The sequence below is a fragment of the Perissodus microlepis genome, chromosome 17, assembly GCF_051167445.1.
Source record: "Perissodus microlepis isolate ML-2025 ecotype Zambia chromosome 17, ASM5116744v1, whole genome shotgun sequence".
In the NCBI taxonomy this organism is placed as follows: domain Eukaryota; kingdom Metazoa; phylum Chordata; class Actinopteri; order Cichliformes; family Cichlidae; genus Perissodus; species Perissodus microlepis.
The window spans coordinates 11,982,434-12,002,866 of NC_140477.1; the positions used below are offsets into that span (position 1 = coordinate 11,982,434).

Sequence of the window (20,433 nt, forward strand, 5' to 3'; positions counted from 1 at the left end):
ACTATAGCTTTCAACTGGTTTCTTTCACGTGCCTGTGTCGGATGCAGGCCTTTCATTGTGCCATTTTCCTCCTCTTCCTTGAGGGCACATGAAAAGGAGATTGAATTTGCGTAAACATGCGTGCTAGAAGTCAAGAGGACGTGACTCACATGCCGCAACAAAACCCGGCAATATTTATATCCTAAACAAGCTTTGTATAAATCTTGAATTGTTTGTATTCGTGTCAGTCCAGTTTGGCCACTACAGCAGGCTGTCAGTGTGAAGCACGGTGCCGGATCCAAACACGGTCCAGACGCAGCAGAGAGAGCCTCGCCATGTGTCTTTACAGAGATAAAAATAACACTCGAGGACACAGCTTCACCACGGCAACGTTGACAGACCTATGAATTGCCAACAGATGTGCAGGCTGCTGTGGCTACAGTGACAAATAGTAGATGCAGTGGGAGAAAACAAGAAATGCTTTGCACCAGTGCTGCACAGTGGGAAAGTGTCCTATGGCCTATTTCCTTACTTGCAGGCTACGTTTGTTCAGGCTCCATAATTTACTACCTAGCTTTAATGAAAATGTTCACACACACAGCTGACATACTCATTACTGGCTCAGTGGTGGGATTTTGCGCAAAGCTGAATACAACTTGACAGAACTAATTCTCATTCTTTAGGAAGAAAATATTGTTTCCAAACACTTTTGTGTTTTATTTATTCAACTGCAGCCTTGTTAGATAAACTAACACTACAAAAGCGGTAATTTTGAGTTTGTTAAACTTCGGTCAAGTTTTGCACTTGACAGAGGGTTTAACATTTTAACCAGTTAAATATTATATTCATATAGTAAGAAGCTGTCATCCATTAACCTGGTAGCTGAACAGTTTCCCATAAATTTAATGTTTTATTCCTACAGTAACCATATTAACTATACGCTCACTGGCCATTTTATTAGGAACACCTGTTCAACTGCCCGTTAATGCAAATATCTAATCAGCCAATCACACTGTAGCAGCTAAAAAAATACACATGGTCTTTATGACCTGCTGAAGTTCAAACTGAGCATCAGAATGAGACAAAAATGTGATTTAAGTGATTTTGAATGTGGTATGGTTGCTGGTGTCAGACAGGCTGGTCACAATATTTCAGAAACTGCTGATTTACTGGAATTTGCACACACGACCATCTTACGGGTTTTACAGGGAAAGGTCAGAAGAAGAGCTATATGCTAAAAAACAAAACAAAAACAAAACCCACATACATTAATTTTCAAACATGTACAAAGAATATGATTTATTAAATAACCGAGGCAGAGGTAAATTTAAAAAAGTAAATATTAAGATTGGAGACAAGGGCACCATATGCCCTGTCTTTTCCTCTACTTCCTCTGGTTTGGGATTCTAGAAATTGAGTTTCCAGACCTGCTGAGGTGATCCTGGTTACTTTAAATCCCATAATGCTTCAAACCCCCTAAACAGTCTTTAAAAACATGTTAAAAGGATGCAATACATAGTATGCTATCAAAGAGAAAAGGCAGTTTTTCCAGGTGTTTCGAGCACGGGTTTGATCTCTGAGAAGAACCCAAGGCGAAGACCAGAGAAGTAGAAATATTTCAGATACTTTTACATTTAAAAGTAACACCATGTGTTCCACAAATAGAGATAACATTAAAAAAAAGATTCAAACTAGATGAAATGTTGCAATTAAAACAAACAGTTGGGAATGCATACATAATACAATCACTTTCAAAGCGTGATTGCTGCTTCGTTCATGTATAAACATGAACCTTGAATCATTGTATTATGTGCATATGTTCGAGTTCCTCAGCTTGTAGTTCTTTTCCCATCATTCTTGAGTCCGATGACAGCATAGCATCTGGGAGACAACAGGGGGTCAAACAGTTGCACCAGTGCAGAGAATGACACGTCCTCCTGGCATACAAGGAAAAAATAAAACACCCATAAAAAATAACACACAACCGAGCTGATATAAAAATCTCGATTCTGCTCCCAGTTTGGGCTTTATTACAGCTGAAGGATGTTTCCTCTATAAAATAATTCTCTATTGAATCCTCCGAGAAGAAATATCTGTGCAAGTGTTCACTCAGGTGGGCTCATGTTTATGTGCAAAACAAGTTTGTCTTCCTTGGCAGCTAAGCTGCGAAATCTCTCTCTCTCTGTCATCATCTAGTGCTGACTAGGGTGTGTTCAGAAATTTCTCAGGCAGTCACCCCACAACCATGTTTGTACTCAGTCCATTTAAAAATCTTAAAGCAGGTGTTTGTAACTCATAGCCGAGGGGTCTTCAAAAATATCTGTTGTAAGTTATAAGACTGTGCTATCATGGACAGAAGTGCATATCTACAGATGGGGAGCATTTACACCAATAAAACAAGCATACTGTGTCGCTTACTCCCACCCACCTTTTCTGAAATTCTGATATGATTCATACACGATCAAGTGATCATGTCATCCATCCAACCATTCGCTTCCACTTAGGGCGAGACCCTGAACAGGTCACCAGTTTGCTGCAGGCCTAACAAGGACAACCATTCACACTCACAGTCACACCAATACATGCAAACAAAGGGAGAACGTCCAAACACACAGAAAGCCCTCGGCCAGACAGAGGATTCAGATCTTGGACCCTCTTGCTGTGAGGCATTTGGGAATTCCTCCCCTAAAATAGTATTTTTACAATAAACTTTTATCCGTGAACACTCTTTAGAGATTTTATCTGGATTAAAAACCTGTGGCTGGGGGATTTTACAGGAAGGCCTGGTGGGTGGTGCTAGGTTTAGTCACAAACCAGTGACGGACAAATTCAAATTCTGACCAGCCCCTATGCAAAATAGGGGACTGAGCAGCTGATTAACACGGTTATCCATTAAACCATCACAAGCAAGAGCTTTGTTGCTGCTGTTGTTGGCTGAAAAGTACAATCCTTTGATGTTGTTTCTAAAACTGTTGATCTCCACCCGCATTTTGATGTGACTGCGATTAGATTAAGAAATGTGGACAGCAGTGCTACACTGAAACACAGAATACACAGAACACACTGTGCTGATCGAAGTTTTTGATGTGAGTTCAATACAGAAAGATGTCTTCTTTCATGTTCTGTCTCCATTCTTCTTGGTGATATGGGCCAATATCTCTTTGTGCTTCTCTCTTTTTCTCTCTCAGTTTTTTCCACTGACAGATCCAACCATTTTCCGCTGCTTATGTGAGTCTGTGTTGTAGGATGGCAGTCTAAGGAGAGACAACCAGACCTCCCTCTGCCTGGCCATGTCCACGCAGGATTTCTTGGGTCTTCCCAATAGGACATGCCCAGAACACCACACATAGGAGACCTCCAGGACACATCTTGGTCAGATGCCTGTACCACCTTAACTGGTTCTGCTTCAAGTTGTTCTAAATGACTGAAAACCTCACCCCATTACTAAGGGAGAGACCCTCCACTCTTGCAAAGAAGCTGATTTCCACCACTTGTACCCATTATCTCATCCTTTCTGTCACTGACACCAGCTTATGGCCACAAGCGCTAGGAGCACGGGTCAACAGCTTCTCTTTTATTTTCAGCTCCGTCTTCACCACAACAGACCGGTACAGCTTCTGCATGACCCCAGCCACAGACTTTTCACGCTCCTGCCATCCGGCAGGCAATTCGGGAGCATTCAGACTTGCACTAGCAGACACAGAGACAGTTTCTACCCACAAGCCATCAGGCTTTTGACCTGCTGACATTCTATACACACCATTACACACTCACTATAATTACAGGACTCTACACACTGGCACTTCAACAAATGCCACTTAAATGCTCATGCACAAGTTTTGCACAACCTGTAAATACCAACTTGTCTTAAATTCTCTAAATATTTAACACTTTTTTCCTCTCTCTTTTCTCTTTTATCATTATTATTACTGCTATTTTCTGTTATTTTCTTCTTAATATAACTGCAGACTTTCTATATGCTCATGTAAAGCTGAGGAGCACGAGCCAAAGAATTTCATTATGGGTAAATGTGGCTACACTGTTTATCTGTACATGACAATAAAACTCGAAACTTGACTGCCGGTGCCACACCAGTTCATCTGTCAATGTCCTGCTACACTCTTCCCTCACAAGACCCCTGAGATACTTAAAACTCCTGCACTTGGGACAACAATCCACCACAACAAAGGGTGGGCAGTTCACCCTTTTCCAGCTGAGAACCATGGCCTCAGACTTGGAGGTGCTAATTCTAAACCCAGCCGTTTCACGCTCGGCTGCGCCGCCCCAGTGTGATTTCGATTTTCCACGCTGTCAAACTCACCTCTATGAAAATGTTGCCATTTGTGCTTTTATCCAAAAATAATCTATCTGCCCACACTCTCTGGGTCAATCAGCCTCCATTCAGGCCCCTGTTCAGTCCTTTAAATTCGCTCTGTAAAGTAATCTGTAAAGTCTCCCTTTCAGGCCGTCCGTCGTGCAACCCTCCTCCTCCCCGTCTCTACATCATCCAAGTTTTCCAGGGCATCTCATCCAAAAGTGCTCAGCAGCCATCTGCTTACTCTGCTCCACAAGCAGTGTATGTGACTCCTGTGGGTCCAACCAATCTCCTACCATAATCTGGGAATCTGCTCCATGATGTCGCCTCTCATTTGAGTCTAAATTTGCATATTCATATTTTTTGTAATAAATCTCATTCTCTTCTTCCAGATGATCTCTCCTTACTGGAATATGTGCATCGCTGTTCTACTATCAGGGCCTGCAAATTCAGTGAAAACACATCAATTCAACACCTGATCTTTGTGTGCTTACATGATTGTTTAAGGCTGAACGTGCTTCTGCACACTTATCACCGCATGGATCACATTAACATCCATCCATCATCTCCTATTTTCCCCTCTTCCTCTGCTTGACCTCAAGGGAGATCTCCCAAACGCTGACCAGTGCACTTGATGTTACATAGCTTGATTACATCCCCCCTTCTAATTTAAGGAGGTTCATCTGACATATAATCTCGCATAATCAGAATTTCAAAGCTTTCCGATCATACACATCTCATCGTTATGACTCAGACCAAAGATTAGCGTCTTGTGTTTGGCTGCCGGAACACGAGATGATAAATTGCAGGCTGGCTTCAATTTAGCCGACACCTATGTTACTGTCAATAACAAAGAAAGGTTTCCAGATTTCAGCAGACATTTCTGTGTGTTCACTTTCATCATCTGGGAAGTATATTTCATATCCCAATCAACAAGCTGAACAAGCAAATCATAAAGATGAGCCCAGACAGAAAATTGGAAAAATCCCCCAAAGCTGTGCCGTGAATGTTCTGAAGCACCATCAGAGCTGAATTCATTTAAGCAGGATTTGACAGTTTGATGACACCAAATGTTTTTTTTTACCTGTTCTTTCAGATAGCAGAGGCGATCGAGGAGAATCAGACCTTCAATACAGGGAGCAAGGGTCACCTTCAGCTGTAGAAAGAGGCCGACATGAGAGAAAGCACATGTGTATATCTTTTTTTTTTTTTTTACTCTATTTGACACATATGCGAAACTCGTGTCTTCCAAGTGGTTCCGCAATCCCCCAAAACCTATTTTACTGGTTTGTGTCATGAAAGAAAACTGGTATGCTGGCTGACATCACAATTAGTGGCCTCAGAAAAGAAGAGGGAAAAAAGTGGCTGGTTTTCTTCTAGAATACAATGACCTCACTTAATGGTCTGTAATTTCTTTCTTTTTTTACAGGATAGAAAAGATTTTTACACAAAAAAGGGTTTAAACATGTTGTTGGAATCTAAGGTGGGAATTAAATACTAGGATGCTCGACAGGGAGAGAACCAAGATGTAGGGAAGACTTACCATGTTAAAAGCATGCATCTCATCCATTCGCACATTGTATGTGTTGTGATAATCCTGGATGTCGCTGTCGGAGAGCTAAAGAGAGAGTGACGTGTTATATATGCAGGTAAAAGAGAGGAGAATGACAAAAAAAGTTGGAAGCAAGCTGTGAGGGAGATGTGAAGTGGGAAAAGTGAAAGAAAATAGCATATGCTTTTAAAGAGCTGTGAGAAACATGGGACAGACAGAAAGCGTGCCATCGCCCACTGTTACCCAGAGCAACCAGATGACAGACTTCTCAACAGCGTGAAAGATCCTATACTAAGATCCTATACTATACTATACTATAAGACACACTCTATTGTTAACCTAAATCAACCTGTTAGGTTTTTACTTATATCCTGTCACATATGCTGTTAGAATGATTGTTGCTCAAATTTTCAAATAATGAGGTCAGCATATGTGAAAGTAATCCCTGAGAGGCAAAAGCTCAGGCCTCATCTACACGCAGCCTATGATGTTGGCTTTACAAGTGGCTAAAGCTGTTGCTAGCATTTATATCTGTGGAGGCCGCACTGAGTGTGACGTGTAGTTAGATTCCTATGGAGCTGCACATCAGGTCACAGTGCAGTAGGTGCAGAAGTATAATTCCACTGTCAGACAGTCTTTTTTTGTACTTATGGCTCTGTAAGATGTCAAAACATCTGGGCCCATCCAGCTGCTGATTGGCTGGTTGGGACTGGTCCCATGCAGCCAATCAGAAGACCAGCTGGATCAAAGGGAGGGTGGCCTTAAAGAGAGAGGAGCTTAAACAGCTGAGAATAAACTCAGGGACTACAACAAGGGTCAGTATAAAACAAATAAGGATAATTTTGAATTGTGACTTATGCAGCTTCTCTGTTTGAGGTCATGAGTAAAAACATGGATTGGAAATGGTCCACTTACTGAGTCTAGCTCTAACCTAAATCTGTAGCTGAAAATGCAGAAGGACAGTGTGTTTATTTCTTTTCTTGTGTGTTTGTGGAAGGTGTGAAGATGAGTGTAATATTCTGCTCCCGACCTTTGATTCATCCAGTTCCAGTCTGCGCAGAGCTCGCCGAACGTAGTCCACAAATGACTTTGCTTTGGAGTAAACATTCCCAACTCGCTTTTCACTGTTGAACAAACATGTTTCTGCTCAGTGATGCACTCACACCTCAGCAAATGTTTCTAAGGATTAAACGATGAGGAATAGCTGGTGTTTGGGGAAGACTAATGGGTATTCAATACTGATCTGATGAAGGTCAAAGGTCAGCAGGCAGGTTCTCTTTGATGGTGTCTGGAGTGATAATATTTTGATAAGAGTAAACTGAGGTCTGCAGCATTTCCTTCTATTGTTTGGCTTTGTCGGGCAGATACAATCAGTCACTAAAGATGTGCACCACACTGGCTGAAAGGCCTTACAGTATAGGGAATGGAGTGAGAATGGGCTGGGGTGTAAAGCAGCTGCTACTCTTTGGATAGAAAGGTGAATTAAGGACAAACTGAAGCCTGAAGGATGCCTGCATATTCTGCCTTAATTGCTACCAGATGGTGTTAAGAATGTCTACTTTTTACAGTTTTTCTAGTAATGTAGAAAATGTACAAATGTTCATTAAAATACCAAAAATCCACAACAAACACTAGAAAATTCACAAAGAAAAAAGGAGATGTGGAGTTTAGCATGAATTTTAAACTTAAAAAGCATAATCAAGAACCACTGCCAGTCTAAACATGTTTCTGTGTGCGTTATGACGCCGCCTTCTCATATATGTGCCCATATTTTGGTACCTTTATTTAAATTCTCTGCAGGCAACGGCTCACCTTTTTATTCCTAGTAGTTTTGTGGATCTAAGTAAGTCAGTTATGGCATGTATGTCCACCAGTTAGTCTCGCCACCACTTTGGTCGAAAGAGAAATAACTAAAAGCAGCTGAAGTTTTATAGAAATGATTCTCAGAGTACAAATTTTAATGATTTTACTGGCTCTTTTTAGACTGTTTAATGGACTGCTATGAAATTTGGTACATTCACCTTCCCATCAGTATATATTGGAATGACTTTGATTGCATTAGCATTAGAGTCCCATCATCACTTTAATTGTCATTTTTGACCAACTACTGTTGTGTTTAGTGCTAACAGTAACTGTAACAATGCTAACTCTGTATAATAAGATGATAAGCATGGTAAACAGTATTTACTCTTGGACAATTTATTAAGTACACCAGTTCAAATGCTCTTTAACGCAAATATCTAATCAATCAAACAAGGTAATAATTCAACGACTTTAGGTTGAAGTTTAAACCAAGCATCATAATGGGGAACTTTGAACATGGCATGGTGATGACCTCCTCTGAGATGGGATTTTCCCACACAACCATCTCTAGGGTTTACAGAGAATGGTCTGAAAAAGGAAAAATATCCAATGAGCAGCAGTTCCCTGGGTGAAGCTGTAGTTGATGCCAGACCTCAGAACAGAATGGCCAGGCTGCTTTTGGGTAACAATAACCCAGCTAGCCACTAATTACTACCAAGGTATGCAGACGAGCATACCAACACATCAAACTTTGAAGCACATGAGCTACTGAGAAAACATTGCTTGGTCTGATGAGTCTGAATTGCTGCTGTGATATTTGAACAGTGAGGTCAGAATTAAGTGTAAACAACATGAAAGCATGGATCCATCTTCCTTCGTGTCAGCAGTTCAGTCTGGCATTGGTTTAATGGTGTGGGGGGATACGTTCTTGGCACTTTTTGAGTCTCTTATTGCCAACTAAGCATCATTTAAATACCTAAGCCTAGCTGTGTATTGTTGCTGACCGTGTCCACAGCATACCTGCTTTCTGATGGCTGCTTACAGCAGGATAGTATGCCATATCATAAAGCTCAAATCATCTTAAACTGTTTTTTTGAACACAACTTTGAGTTCACTGTACTAAAATCGCCTCCACAGTCACCAGATCTCAAACAATCGGAGCACCTTAAGATGTGGTGGACTAGAAGATTCATATCACACATGTGTAGCTGACAAATCTGGAGCAACTGTGTGATACCATCGTGTCAACATGGCCCAAAATCTCTGAGGAATGTTTCCAGCTATGTTATGTGTTAGCGCAGACAGTATGAACATATAACATAACTTATGTTAGCATTTAGATTAAAGCAGCATTGTCCTATGTGGGGTCACGCTGCATGTAGTAGGGAATGTTCCTATTTTTTGGCAAATATTACCTGCAAGATCAGGAAACTGGTTTAATCAAATTTTTTATAATGTTTCCTGTAATGCAAACATCACTATAACACTGAAGGGTAATGATCTTTGAACATTTTCAGAACAAAACATTTGTAGCTGTGCTCTAGCCGCTAGAATTGCCATAGGTTACCTGCTTGGAAACAAAAGACTTAGTTTCCTGTCAGTTCAATTTCTGTCCACTAACTGATCTATATGTAAACTTCAAGCTCATTTGAACCCTCAAGTCTATTATTCATTAGGCCTGATACAACAATACACCCAAATCTGGCCAGGAATTGAGTACATATGGCTTTTGCTGGCAAGTCTTGGGTCATTTGTAACCTAAACAAGCCAGAGAGAGAAACCTTTCACTTCTGGTTCACAACAAATAAAACAAAACCTTTGGACTGCTATCAAAGCTTGACACCTGTTCTGTTCTCACTCATTCTAACCAAACATAGTTGATACTGTACACACTGACGGGGGGAAGGGAAAAAAAAGGTCTTAAAAAATTACATGCATTTGCCCTCATTTCTCATACTCCACTAGAAATCCGATGGTCCAGATGTGAATTCCTGTAGATTACCTTTTATAGGAGCTGTAGTGGTCCCTCAGAATAACATGAAGGACTGCTCGGTAGAACAGAGATTCCATCTGAATCTGCAGGGAAGGACAAAGCTGTTTATTTGAATTAACATAACTCAGCTTTTACAGTGAAAAACTTCTTTTTTTTCCTTCACCAAACATGTGTACAAATGGCCGACGAATATTTCTGACACTTTGCAAACTTAGTGCAACACTAGCAAGCAATCAAGCCTGTTTTTGGATTCAGAGTTCTGTTCCAGTCAGTAATCAATCTTTCCATGATTGCATTAATATTTATAAACATTCCATATTAATGGCAGCGGGTGTCATGTATCAGCTTTGGCCTGGAGCCTCCAAGCTCTGCATTTCAAATAAATACACTGTAGTCAATCGCAGACTTAAAACAATAGCAGAATTAATGGGCTGATTGTTTGAATGCATGCCGGAGATCAGCAATGAAGATAATATGGTGCTGGGTGATTGTGAAAGCCCGTACTTGTAATTTGAAATCATTTGATGTATTTGTTTTGATGAGCGTAATGACAGTTTACAGAAAGAGCTTCCATTCTTTTGCAATGATGGCTATTTGTCTATGATATTGATTACAGTTAGTATGCACGCCTTACTTACCCCTTGGCCAAGTGCAACTCTTTCCAGTGCCTGTTTGAGACAAATGGGAAAGTGTTAAGACAAAGACTTTCCTGGAAAAAAAGTGAGCTGTAGGAGCAAAGAAAAAAAAAACATTTCTGATGCTCTGCTTATCCTAATGAGCCAAAACATTATGATCACCCTTGTCTAGTATAGTCTTGGTCCTTTGTGTGCTGCCAGAACAGCAGATGGACTCTACAAGACTTCTGAGCCTATTGTCTAGTCCAGGGATGGGGAACTCCAGGCTTCAAGGGCCGGTGTCCTGCAGGTTTTATATGTCACCCTGGGTCAACACACCTGAATCAAATGATTAGTTCATTACCAGGCCTCTGGAGAACTTCGAGACATGTTGAGAAGGTCATTTAGCCATATAAATCAGCTCTCTTGGATCAAGGACACCTCTAAAACCTACAGGACACCGGCCCTTCAGGCCTGGAGTTCCCCCACCCCTGGTCTAGTATATTAGGTACATAAGTATTTGAACAGTGGTACAATTTTTGCATTTTTGCTTCTGTAAAACGCCACATATTGAAGTTGAATTTGGTAGCTGCTCATGGGAACTCTCAATATTACAGACATGGAAAGATGTGTCAGCGCACATGAAGAATGCCATCGTTAGGGTGAAAAACAAGAGATCTATTGGAAAGATAGTGGAAACTCTTGGGTTGCCAGTTCAATTTTGCAGGTTTTTGGAAAGAAGGGATGCACCGGAAAGTTCAGCAACGTGGATAACAGAGACATTTACCCAAAGAAGGCAAGAAATTTCTTGATGATCGAAGAATTCTTGGTATTTCCTTGGTGAAGAAAAAAACTTTTACCTTGGGCCAGAATGAAAGGGCTGATGGTCCAAAGTATTAGTTTTCAAACTCTTTGCGAGCAAGACACAACTACGGAGTATCTATGCAAAACAATCTTTGTCACCCAAAGAGTTCTCCCTTTTTCTTTTCAGAATAACACTCTTTGACAGCCCGTGCCATTTGTAATCGATTGCAGAGTTGTAACCACTCAACAATACTTTGCCTCTGTTAACTTGTCAGCCTTTGGTATGAATCCAGTGCTCTTTTAAGGTAGGCCAAGTTTCTTTCAGAAGAGTTGTTTGGCTTCTGATTCTGAAACGGACCCTTGCAGTGCACATAGAACAGTTATATGTTTGCAATAACAATTCAATGGTTGTACAAAAATACCAAAGCACACCTGGATCAGGGCACACCCGGACTTGCCTCATGGTGCACACTATTGGGAAACCACTGACACAAAAAATACCAAAGTGTCTGTCAAAACCGCAGTGATGCGTTGGTGGATGCAGGATCTGGGCAACTGGTGCAAACTGATGATGTTTTTTCTACGAACACATATCTGGACTGGTCACAGAGGAGAGACATGACCTTGATACGAGAAGATTTCTGGCTTCCAACTATAATCCTTGGGGAGTCTGTCTTTAAGCAACTGTGTGACAATTAATAAGTGGCTAATCAATGGACTCCCGGCCAAGGTGCTCAGATCTGCAGCATAAAAATAGGGCCACGATGGATGATGCTGTGCAAGCAGCCCCAGAGATTTGTAAGGCGAACAAATGTAATGTTCCTAAATATCCAATTCAGACAAGTGACCTCAATGCATCCGAGCATGCTGTTCAAGTGAATGTGTGTGTGTATGTGTGTGTGGTGTGTGGTGGTGGGGGGACAGTTTCTTCTGAGCCTGTGAAAATGGAAAGGCTTTATAAAAATGGGTGTAATTTGCCATGCAACGTTTTTTTAAACCGCTTGTAATAAAGCTGCAGGTCTGCACTTCAATCACAGCTTCACTGCTTCATTTCAAATCCACTATGGTTGGTTACAGAAGCAAAATTATATACACTGGAAGCGACAGTACAAATACAGTTGACTGTATCCATCAGACCTCTGTATGCGCCAAGGGTTATGAGAACATGAACAGTATGTGATTCATCCACTGACGGTCAGACTCTTGAGTTCATCAGTGTAAAGTTTTACTGTCAGCTAATAGTTTTTTTGTTAGTTTGGGGGGCTTTTTGTATGCAGCCATGAAAAAAGAAAAAAAAAAACACATGAGAAACTTACCAAACATGCTGACATCCTGGCATTTCTGCCACAAAAGCAGGATTGGTCACGGAGGTACTGACTCAGAGGGAAACCACACACACTCTGTAAACACTCTGTGAGAGGACACACAGGAATATGAGTCAACTGATTAATCAGTTTAGTTGACCAGTGGTATTTTTCATGCTGTTTTCATCTATTTCAAATATTTGCAAGAGAAACATCAAGATAGCAAAAGTACCGAACTTTTTTGTTGTTTTTTGCAGTGATTGCCTTAGAACATCCCAGGGGAGTGGATTCAAATGACCTATTTGTTACCGTTAAATTAAATCCGAAGACACAGCCAGCAGGAATTTAGCTTAGCTTAGCACAAAAGATAAACCTTGGGGAAAGCAAGCCTAGCCTAGCCTAAAAAAACCATTGATTCAATCCTGAGGTTTTGTACAGTTTAGCAAATTTCACCTAGCGTTAATTATTTTGCTTTATAGATGCTGATAGATGTGTTTCGTTACCTTTGAGGACCCAAGAGCATCAGCCTCCTAATTTTTAATCATTTTGTGCTAAGCTAATCTAACTCTCAGCAGAAAATCACCCAAAAGAACTTCAAACTTCTCTTTTAATGCAAGAAAATTCATATGTTACCCCCTAAATAGTCAGTACGGCTAACCTCTAATTATTGTGTGGAAAAATAGCAATTTGAGCCCCATTTTTCTAACCGCAGGAGTTCTTAGTACTCAAAAACCCTGATTCCCAGTGGGAGGGTGGCGAGTGCTGATAGCATGCCATCCTTTTCATGTCCCTTTAAAAAGGTTGGAAGACTGAGGCCAAGGCACAGCGAATCCAGTGGGAGTACAGTCAAAGGAAGCACTAATAACATGTGCAGCTGTGGATGGTCAGGCTCTCACAAACTGCTCTGGACACGGGGGCATATTAGCAGTCAGGTTAGCTTCACGTCTGCCTGGCACATGGCCGCCAACACAGGCCCTTAGAAGAAACTGAAGTGGACGAGGCTTTGTGACATCTGAAGGGTTGATTTCAGTACAGTATGTGCACAGAGCTGTTTATAGTAGCTTTGCTTGTGTTGGTCACAGAGTTCGTTCTGAAGTGGCCAGATAAATATTTCTGATATTCTAGTGTGTGACCAGACATGTACACTCAAAAGCTGTACTCGTCTTGGAGTCGTTTTTGCTGTTGTGATTATATAGAAAGTTTACAGTACTAGATGTGGATGCTGCACTTCAGGAAATCCTTGAATTCTAAATGAGCCGATCACATAAATGTATAACGTCCTTCTCTAACGAAGCTTTCAGGCCTTTGGATCCTTTTTTGGGCTGAAGCAGGCCACCACAGGAGCTGGCCTACAGCCCAGACTGCACTGTAAGGCCAACAGGGGAGTGAAACTGTGTGCGTGTGTGAGCGAACGCCTTTGTTCCTTTCCTTAAATGATCGAGAAACAAGTGTGGAAAAGAGTGTTTTCAATCAGCTGTCATGATAGCATTTTCCACTCTCGAGTGTCGAGGGTCGCACTGTTAACAAGAGATGACGTGGTGCTGTATCGACAGCAGCGAGGCCTCTTTTCCTGCAGACGTGCAGAGGCTACAGACAAAGCACGAGGACACATGTAGACAATTTCATACCTCATAAACTCTGGAGTGGAGGAATATATGAGACAGGGATGATATCAGCCTGCATTCTGGCACCTGCGTTGCCGTCAAGCTAGGGCAGCAGCAGACAATGATAAACAGCCTCTACGGTGTGAAACTCGGGGCTAACTATGACACCGTAAACACAGAATACTTCACGCTGGCTGCAGAATCAATTCCTTCTAATAGATTCTGTTTTTAAATACAAGGGTCAAATATTCTCATTTTCAGCAGCCTTCAACAGCCATTTTAAATCCATAAATCCAGTCTAATGACTGTAACAGTAGGCGTCAGAGCTTAACTCAATCTCCAGAAGGGTAACTAGGCCGAGTCTCAGAATTCTCAGTGGAATATTGGACTTGTTTACTAAAAAGTAGGAATATGCACTAATCAGCCACAACATTGCAGTGTGGCTGGGCATGTCCCAGCTATGGAAAATGAAATAAATAGTTAGCTCAGACATGACACGGAGGACTCTTGGAGCCAATCTGCAAATGTCATATAAAGCACACCATTCAACCTGACTGAGTCTACCTACAGTTGCTGCAAAGGTGCAAGCTGTCGCGCAACTCTCCTCCACCCCAGCACCCTCTCTCTAGCCTACGTCAGGTTTAATCAGTGTCATATTTGTTATCAATGATGCCTGCGCTATTCTCTACAGGTGGTTTTGCTGCTGCCCTTCCCACCATGAGAGTATGTTTTGGATCACCAGGGAATATTTTCCTGCCCTTCTATTGTCTAATTTCCGTAAAACCGTATGAACTGTAGCCTCAGTTTCCTGTTCTTAGCTGACAAGATTGCCACCTGATGTGGTCTTCTGCTGCTGTAGCCCATGTGCCTCAAGGTTTGACTTGTTGTATTTTTAGAGATGCTCTTCTGCATACTTTGGTTTTTACGAGTGGCTATTTTAGTTATTTTTCTATCAGCCCAAAACAGCCTGGCCATTCTCCCCTGACAAATCATTTTCGCCCAGCCAGCTGCTGCTCACTGGATAATTTCTACTGCTCTGACCATTCTCTGTAAACCCTAAAGATCTCTACATGGGAAAAATACAGAGGATAATCCTTCTCTGACTATAGTGGTTCACACTGAACCTTACAGGACTGAATCCAGCACCACCGCACTGACTGGGACTTGGAAGATTCAAGGCTTGATCTAAACAGTCTCCACCCCACAGCCCACAGGACCCAAAGACTCAGCTGCCAAAGCCCTGGTGACAGACACCGCAGAACATCACAGATCTGTGTCTACAGGTCAGTGCTCACAAGCGGGACCAACACAATATCTGGCAGGTGGTTTTAATGTTGTGGTGGCTCGGTTTAAGTGTTTATGTGACTCTTTGTGGGAATATAAGATTACATTTCTGATAAGAGCAGATTGATGAAGTGCAGGTGTCTGAGATTGGACTATGGGAGAAGTGTCAGTGAAAATAAGGAGGGAGAGAAATAGACATAAACAGCATATGAGAAACCACAGACTGTGTGTGTGTGTGTGTACAGTTACAGTTTTTCAACTCAAACAGAGACAGATAGAAACACACCTCCTGACTCCTGGAAGCGATTTACACCTCTAATTGTGTGTGTGTGTGTGTGTGTGTGTGTTTACTCTGTCCGGCATGGTCAAACTCCTCAGACAGCAGGTGATAGCAGCAGCCCACACTGCAGACTGCGGCTAGCTCCGGTTTAGCCACAAACATCCTCAGCGTGCTGGGAGCCAAGTCGCCACAAGTGTGCAGGCCAACCATGACTGCATCCTGGGTTTTGGACAAATCACACAGAGATGGGAGAGAAAAGAAAAGGAGGTGGAAGCAAGTAGGGGGAGTAGTAGAGATCGATGGTAAAATTTATTGATGATGACGCGCTGCAGATTTGGCACCGCAGTCACACCCCAGACTCACTCCAGTAATGCAAACTCCAGCTGCTGTGACACACTTGTAATTCTAGGAGTTGCTATGGGAATCAAGCTATGCTACTATGCTCTACAGCTGGCTGAATATATATGAAGCTTTTCTTTTTTTTTACATATATTATTAAACATTTACTTTTGGCTTTGGGTTTGCTCACCTCCAGCTCATTGATGAGGTCTCGGAGCTCTGTTTCTGCAGTAACGTAAGATGTGAGAGGTGAAAACACGGCTCCAGTGCTGTCTGCCCTGCTCTGAGCTTTCCTCTCCAGGTTCTCTCTCTTCCTCCTCTCTCTCTCCTCAGCACTGAGTTGACTTGGGGGAACTCTGGGGGAAGCAGGCTGTATTACATCCACGGATAAAGCACTCAGGAAGAGCTCGTCTGTTTCTGGGTTTTGCTCTGAACGTCCTTCCACTGTGGGGTTGATGTCTGATGAGCTTGTTAACACCCTCTCCTCCTCTTGTGACCGAATTCTTGGCCCATTACCAGAGAAAACATCTTCGTCTCCATTCAGCCCAGTTTTTTTTTCTATTAACTCCTCCTGAGGCGAATGTGTGGCCTCTGCTTGCGTCCTTGCTGCTTTGGTGTGTTTCTGGTATGCTTTCGAGAACTTCTTTAGCTTCCTGTTCCTCTCCTGAGCACCGTGGGTGTTGGTGCTGGAGGAGTCAATGCCATACACCTGAAGGGCATACTGAAGAGAGAGGAAGGAGCTCAAGTAGCCCTTCCCTGAGCCTACATCTATCACCTGCATGTCAAGTTAAAAAACAAAAACAGTACATGTTAAGAGCTGTTCAGTCGTTTTTACAGATTTTTTTTTTTTTAATATACCTTTAGGATATTGCCTGTACCTATAAAAATGTTGCCCTACCTGATTAACCCCACAGTGCTGAGCCAGGCAGGCCACCACCTCAGACATGGACTGGACTTCATGGGATTTCTTAGAAGTCATAAACTCATCTGGCTCAAAAGCAGCCACTATATTAAAAAAAAAGGTCAGTGGAAAGAAATGTCACAGTTTCCCCAAAATTGACACCACATAGGTTCAAAAATTATGGTTGTGATTTGAACAGGACAATCCTGGATTGCTTCCTGTTCTCAGTGGGAAACAATCCTTCCCTACCTGTCTCCTCTGGAGTACCAGACTCGGACTTCATGTCCGTGAGGTCCTGCAGTAGATTCTCCCGGCTCATGCAGAGTCCAAGGCTGGGAAGAGAGTGCTCTTTAGCTGCCTGCACAAGTTCCTGGGTGTCAACCAGTCGCTTTGTATCATTGCAAAACCCAAATGTGGTGCTGGGCTGCTCTGTTTGGGGAGACAGATATGGGATATCTGTAACATAAAGTCCACACAGAATATACTTTAAAATTCACAGTTTCTGTCCATGTATAAATAGTTTTGCTTTTATGCCTTGATAATTCATATTACTTTATAAATACTGGGGATCAAATCTTTAATAAGCTGATACTAACATAGATTTTGGTCCAGAACATCTGCAGTCCCTTTCCAGATGCGATATGATCCACACACATTTGGGCTGATAATTACCTTCTTTCAAAAGTAACTAACAACTTCAAGTCTAAGTAAAATCAACACTTTAAATATATATATATATCATTAGTATTAGGTTACTCCTTGTTCCTAAACATGGAAGAATGTTTCCAAAACTCAGAAAAGTTTATTTATTTATTTTATTTTTTGCCATCCATAAGTCAATGTTTGGGGTTGTTATCTCAATTTTTTTTAAGAAATTAGGTCTCTCTGACATTTTTCCAGGAAACAAGCTTCCATATTAGACAATAAAAGAAAAGAAAAGAAAAGCCCTTCGCTCTCTTGTTTGGTCGGAACTAGCTTACCACTTCGCCTGTGCTGTGGCTCCCTCTCCTGGTGACTACCGGAACCTACAGCTGACAGGACGTCCTCCGGTGACACGGCCACGAACCGTTTCCACACGTCGTGAGTGTAAAACTCCACTGTGTGGGCATTAGTAATATTAAGAGTTATAGATAGAAACCGAGCGACTTCATCTATCCGTTGCTGAATTTCTGTGAGGCTGCATGAGGAGGATTTCATGTTAATTAATAAAACGAAGAGGAGCTGGGCAAGCATGCAGACGTCCCACTTCTGGTGTACGCCTAGACATTGGCAGTAGAAAAAACGGTTCGATGAATTTACTGATCTGCTTTCTATTTTTCAATAATATAAGCTTTACATACATACAAGGCGAGTTTACACAGTGTAACAGGGCGTTTACACTTCATCAAAAACCAACATACTTGGAAGTCCGATAAGAAAAAAAAATAAAACTCACGTTGTTATTGATAAGTTGTTCAAAAACTATTAAAAAAAATTTAACTGAAGCCTCCTTTTATACCTGTTCACTACAGCATGAATTTATAACAAGGAATTTCAACAAGGAACATTTTGAAATAGGGCCTTCCGCAATCGATTTATCAAGTCTTGTCTTGTTTACGTCATCACACAGCGTCTGTAACGAAACGGCATGCTAGCTGAAGTCGACGAGGAGGTTGTAAACATTTGAGTTTTCCCGAAGAGACTGAACACACATGGCACCAACAGATCAAAAAACGAAGAATGAGAAGTTTGCAGGGAAAGAGGGCGACTTGGCGAAAACAAAAAGTGGCGCGAAGGGTGTCAAAAAGAAAAGAAAATGGATCTCCGATCAGAAATTATTCAAAGGCAGCGTAAAAGAAGGTGCAATAAGGCTGAACGTACACGTAAAAACTACACAGTCTCTATCTTTAAATAACATAGAAAGCGTGAGAAATCAATTCATATTAAGATCAGAACTTAATCCGTGTTGGGTTAATTCAAACGACTGTCAACACAAGAGCATGAGCATAGTTACTAGATAAGTAATGACACTGAATCTGATTTTTTAAATGGTTTGATTTTCCTGTATTTTAAATCTCTGACTTAACTCTTCAGGTCAAGGATTTGCTTTCAACAGGAAGCAGAAAGTGAAACATGAATACAACAAACTGCTGCGAAAGGAAAAGAAGAAGAACCCAGGGTCCAAAAACCTGTACAAAGAAGAGTATCCAGAACACCTCAGGCATCTGTACGAGGCTGAGGCAGAGAAACTGAAGAAAGAAGCCTGGTCAAACAGAGTGAACAGGAGTAAGCTGAGGATGAAAGGGCAGGCGAAAGAGATGGGGGAAGGTGATGGAGAGGAAGAGGATGATGATGAGGCACAGCAGACCGAGGCAGCTGGTGAAGAAGAAGTTAGTGGGGGATCTGAGGTGAAAGAGTCAGTGTCCGGGAACCAAGCTGAGCCAACATCAGCTTCACAGAGCGAAAGGTGAGCAAGTCTGTGCAGACATACAGCACTGTGCCAAAATCATGAAGCAATCCTCATTATTATTATTTAGCTTTCAAGGAGCATTGACTGCTTTTTTGGTCACTTCCTTGCTTGTTCAGCCACTCAGCACTGAGGTATGAATCACTGAAGCATAGAAAACACACCTTGTACAAAGGATGGAACAGTGTTGTGGCTACACTGAATCACTTTGTTGCTAGCAGTTTGTTGCAAAAACAAATTTGTTCTTTAGTTGAACCTAAAAAAAAATGCTAAAGATAAAACAGTTTGATTCCCAAAGAGCTACTAACTGAAAACCTGGCATATCTCAGCATGGTATGCATTGTGTCCTATAAGGAAATGAGGGGTGGCTCACAACTTTTACACAACACTTAAAACAAGAGAGGGTGGGGTGGTGGAGAATGCATAGACAAAGTCAGCTTTTATAATGTTGGGTTTAAAAAAAAAAAAAAAAAGTTTGCTTGTTTCCACCAGTCTTCCAATGAGCAATCGCATGAGAAAAAAACTGGAGAGGAAAAACTCTTACCAGAAGACAAAAGAAGAATTTGAGAGGATCCAAGAGAAGCGGAGAAAGAAGAAAGAGGTAATGTGTTTGACTAAGTAAAAGAAAAATAAGATCACAGTCTTTCATTTTTTTTAATGAAAAAAGTTTTTAAACAACAGCCTGTGTGTTTGCTGTTTTTAGGAGTACTTGAAGAACAAGCAACAGAAAGAAGAGGCCATCCAGAAGTACAAACAGAAAAAGATGGAGACATTCCAGATCCTAAACAAAAAGACCAAGAAAGGACAGCCAAATCTAAACCTCCAAATGGAATATTTACTTCAGAAGATACAAGGAAGTGGGAAATGACTCCTCCTCAGAACTGAATGCCAGTAGAGGACTTTACTTAAAACCTCATAGGCTGAATCAAGGTTGCAATTTTCTGTGCAAAATCAAAGTGGAAACTTGTGGTTGTTTTGACCATAAATTACTTTGAGATATATATTGTGATTTCACAGTATTTTTTGCTCTGACCACTGAAAGTCATTGTACTGTCCGACCACAAGATGGCGTCCTAAGAAATGAAGTGATGACAGAGCATGCTTTTATTTTTAAAAATAAATAAATATATAATTTCCAATAATGTGCTTTTATTTTGAAATAAACCATAAATACAACTTTCTTTTGGCCAATTTTCTGGTAGTCAACAAGTTTAG

General features: G+C 41.4%; 2 protein-coding genes across 3 annotated transcripts; one reads left to right on the forward strand and one right to left on the reverse strand.

Moving 5' to 3' along the window:
* Nucleotides 1–1,247: 1,247 nt before the first annotated feature.
* On the reverse strand, nucleotides 1,248–18,049 carry mettl25 (methyltransferase like 25). Of its 2 annotated transcripts, none has more exons than XM_084910327.1 (12): nucleotides 17,753–18,049; nucleotides 17,022–17,228; nucleotides 16,770–16,876; nucleotides 16,062–16,646; nucleotides 15,604–15,751; nucleotides 12,377–12,471; nucleotides 10,281–10,310; nucleotides 9,652–9,725; nucleotides 6,877–6,970; nucleotides 5,838–5,912; nucleotides 5,379–5,450; nucleotides 1,248–1,916 (listed from the first exon to the last, which is right to left on the reverse strand). In XM_084910327.1, exons 1-12 carry the CDS (start codon nucleotides 18,003–18,005, stop codon nucleotides 1,809–1,811), a joined length of 1,848 nt encoding a protein of 615 aa, XP_084766453.1. In that variant the 5' UTR covers nucleotides 18,006–18,049; the 3' UTR covers nucleotides 1,248–1,808. The 2 variants fall into 2 exon arrangements, with proteins under 2 accessions (XP_084766453.1, XP_084766454.1); XM_084910328.1 differs by having other exon boundaries at nucleotides 17,022–17,201; nucleotides 17,753–18,048.
* Nucleotides 18,050–18,378: 329 nt separating this feature from the next.
* Nucleotides 18,379–20,399, forward strand: ccdc59 (coiled-coil domain containing 59). The gene is made up of 4 exons (XM_084910156.1): nucleotides 18,379–18,611; nucleotides 18,846–19,218; nucleotides 19,711–19,819; nucleotides 19,922–20,399. The coding sequence occupies exons 1-4, from the start codon at nucleotides 18,464–18,466 to the stop codon at nucleotides 20,084–20,086; spliced, it is 795 nt and encodes a 264-aa protein (XP_084766282.1). The 5' UTR covers nucleotides 18,379–18,463; the 3' UTR covers nucleotides 20,087–20,399.
* The last annotated feature ends 34 nt before the right edge of the window (nucleotides 20,400–20,433 follow it).

What these genes read in the sequence shown, in the direction of transcription:
- ccdc59 (XM_084910156.1), top strand. Translation starts at nt 18,464, where the DNA reads ATGGCACCAACAGATCAAAAAACGAAGAATGAGAAGTTTGCAGGGAAA. An exon ending in CAAAGGCAGCGTAAAAGAAG is followed by an intron (nt 18,612 to 18,845) that starts GTGCAATAAGGC and finishes TTAACTCTTCAG; the next exon opens with GTCAAGGATTTGCTTTCAAC. An exon ending in AGCGGAGAAAGAAGAAAGAG is followed by an intron (nt 19,820 to 19,921) that starts GTAATGTGTTTG and finishes TGCTGTTTTTAG; the next exon opens with GAGTACTTGAAGAACAAGCA.
- mettl25 (XM_084910327.1), bottom strand. Translation starts at nt 18,005, where the DNA reads ATGCTTGCCCAGCTCCTCTTCGTTTTATTAATTAACATGAAATCCTCC. An exon ending in ACCTCATCAATGAGCTGGAG is followed by an intron (nt 15,752 to 16,061) that starts GTGAGCAAACCC and finishes TCCAAAACCCAG; the next exon opens with GATGCAGTCATGGTTGGCCT. An exon ending in CACTACAGCTCCTATAAAAG is followed by an intron (nt 6,971 to 9,651) that starts GTAATCTACAGG and finishes TTTGTTCAACAG; the next exon opens with TGAAAAGCGAGTTGGGAATG.